Below are 2222 nucleotides of genomic sequence, written 5' to 3' on the forward strand. Positions count from 1 at the left end.
AAACATAATAAAAATGAGGTACTTTAAGAAATTATGTAGTTCTCATTTCTAATTTTTCAGAATGAAAAAGACATGCTCTTTTAGATTTTCCAGATAGTTAATATTGAAGTCTTGTTCGTGGTACGTATATGAAGACATCCTTTTAGGTAAATGTTACATGGGGAGAACAGTCAAAGCAGTAGCTCCTGTGACTCTTTAGTGGAATCTTTATGACATAAAACTAATTCCAACTCTTCTCCTGCACCAAGTTTTCAGGCTTTTTATTATAAAATTAAATGAATACATGTGCATGTCGAAAACCAAATGAGGTTTTTGTCATGAAAAGGTGCCTGGAAAGTTCCTTGTGATGCTTGCTCCTTGATTTCACTCTGCAAAGGTGGAGCTGGGACTGAAAAGCCTCTCCTGCTAGGCATTTAACCTGAGATTCTCTTCTTTTTCCTTTTTTTTTTTTTGTAATGTACTTGCTAGCTTTCATCCTTGCAGATTCTCTCTTGATCATGCACCTGTTTGTACAAACTGTTTCACTCTGGTGATTCAGAACAGCTGTAAATGCAGTTTGCCAGGCCAGTGTTAGTGAATTGGTGAACTGGTAAGGCAACAACATACATTTACCAAAAAAATATTACAGAGGCTAAACTTGATACTGGTTTGCTTCCTTATTATTTTATGTATCAGCTAGGAATATTATTTTTTACATTCTTGCTTAAAGTTATTGTGTTTTTTAATAAATAAACCCCAAGCTTTAGTTAAGAGATTATTTGGTGATATTAAAGGTATTTAAAATATTTTGTATCTACATGATTTTTTTCTTCTTTTAAAGAAGCTTGACAAACTCTGTGACCCTGTTGAAAGGGAAATTATAATTCTGGGGGCAAAGAATGATAAAGTAAGACTGGAAACATCACATCTGATTTTAGTCACAATAACAACTTTTAGAAATAGTTTTTTAGAATTACATTATTTTTTGAAAGACGATGGGTAACTTTGCTGAGAAAGAAGATGGAAATCAGTGCTGCTCTGTGTAGTGCAAGAATGGAAGAGCCTTATGAACATAAAGAGCTTCTTTGTGGAAAAAATTCCAAAGGAGAAAAGAATTGTAGGGTTTGCAGGCAGTAAAAGCTAACCTTCATACTTTTTAAGTTATGCCATACCTAGCTAGAACTTGATACAGTTTCTGTAATATACCTGAAGATTAATTCTGGTGTTTAATAAAAAATAGTATTTTTTTTGTATTTCGATTAAAGGGTTTGTCATCATATTCCAACTTTGTGTAATTATTAATACTGTATCAAATTAGTGTATAAGTAAGCATGATTTGATTAGAACATTATCAAGAAAGATTATATTATTATCTCTTCAACCCTGCTGAATCAGTATCTTCACAGAAAGAAATCCTTAGATCATCTCTTATCTTCTATGTATTTTTCTAGAGAACAGATAAGCATGTTTTAAATATCTTTGGCTACAGTTACAACAGTACAGAGGAGAATAAAGAATGCAGTTTATATATCTGACAACAATTGAATGTCATGAAAGCTAAAGTTAACTTCCTATGCAAGACAAGCTAATGTTGAGCAGCATCAGTATTGTGTATACTGGCTTAGCTACAGTGCCAAGTACAAAGCCATTGATTGTGAGGGATGGCTTTGAAGAAGTCTTTCATAATGTGTAATAAAAGCCATGCCATGATTTTCATATTTGAAAATGTGTATTACAAATGCTTGAATTATTTCAGGCCTTTTAAAGGGAACAAATGCAGTAACTTAATTAAAGGAACGGTATACTACATTAGTTATGCTGTTGTTACATAGCCATCTGGTTATGGCAAAATACAGACATTTGTGTGAAACTTGTTTCTTTCTTTTTTTTTTCTTTTTTTTGGTGAGGAATGAGTGTGTATTTGAAAGCATGCTTTTCACGTACCATTTGCTTCCCTCTGCCCAATAAAAAGGAAAGTCCTTTTGAATCCGAATTTGGTACAAGGGCAAAGGTTTTCATATGCCTATGAGAGTCATGAAAATAAAGCATGTTTTCCATAACTTTGTATTTCACTGTCACATTTGTTGCATATAAACCTCAGTGAATCTTTTGACAACTGTGTGTTCATGTTTGCAGGCTGTACATCTGGCCCAGGCAAGTTTCCAGATTGAGGCCTTTGGCTCCAAATTCATCCTAGACCTCACACTGAATAAGTAAGTGCTTGATTTGAGGTTTCTTTCATT

General features: G+C 33.4%; 1 protein-coding gene across 1 annotated transcript in view; it reads left to right on the forward strand.

Annotated features, from left to right (window-relative positions):
* Positions 1-820: 820 nt before the first annotated feature.
* Positions 821-2222, forward strand: part of ADAM23 (ADAM metallopeptidase domain 23) — a gene marked incomplete at its 5' end in the record, with an annotated part of 55292 nt that continues 53890 nt past the window's right edge. The window contains 2 exons of the mRNA XM_009076707.1: positions 821-886; positions 2116-2192. Of these exons, the coding sequence (XP_009074955.1) occupies positions 821-886; positions 2116-2192 (143 nt within the window). The remainder of the gene's footprint in view (positions 887-2115; positions 2193-2222) is intronic.

The sequence above is a fragment of the Acanthisitta chloris genome, unplaced genomic scaffold (assembly GCF_000695815.1).
Source record: "Acanthisitta chloris isolate BGI_N310 unplaced genomic scaffold, ASM69581v1 scaffold25276, whole genome shotgun sequence".
Lineage (NCBI taxonomy): Eukaryota > Metazoa > Chordata > Aves > Passeriformes > Acanthisittidae > Acanthisitta > Acanthisitta chloris.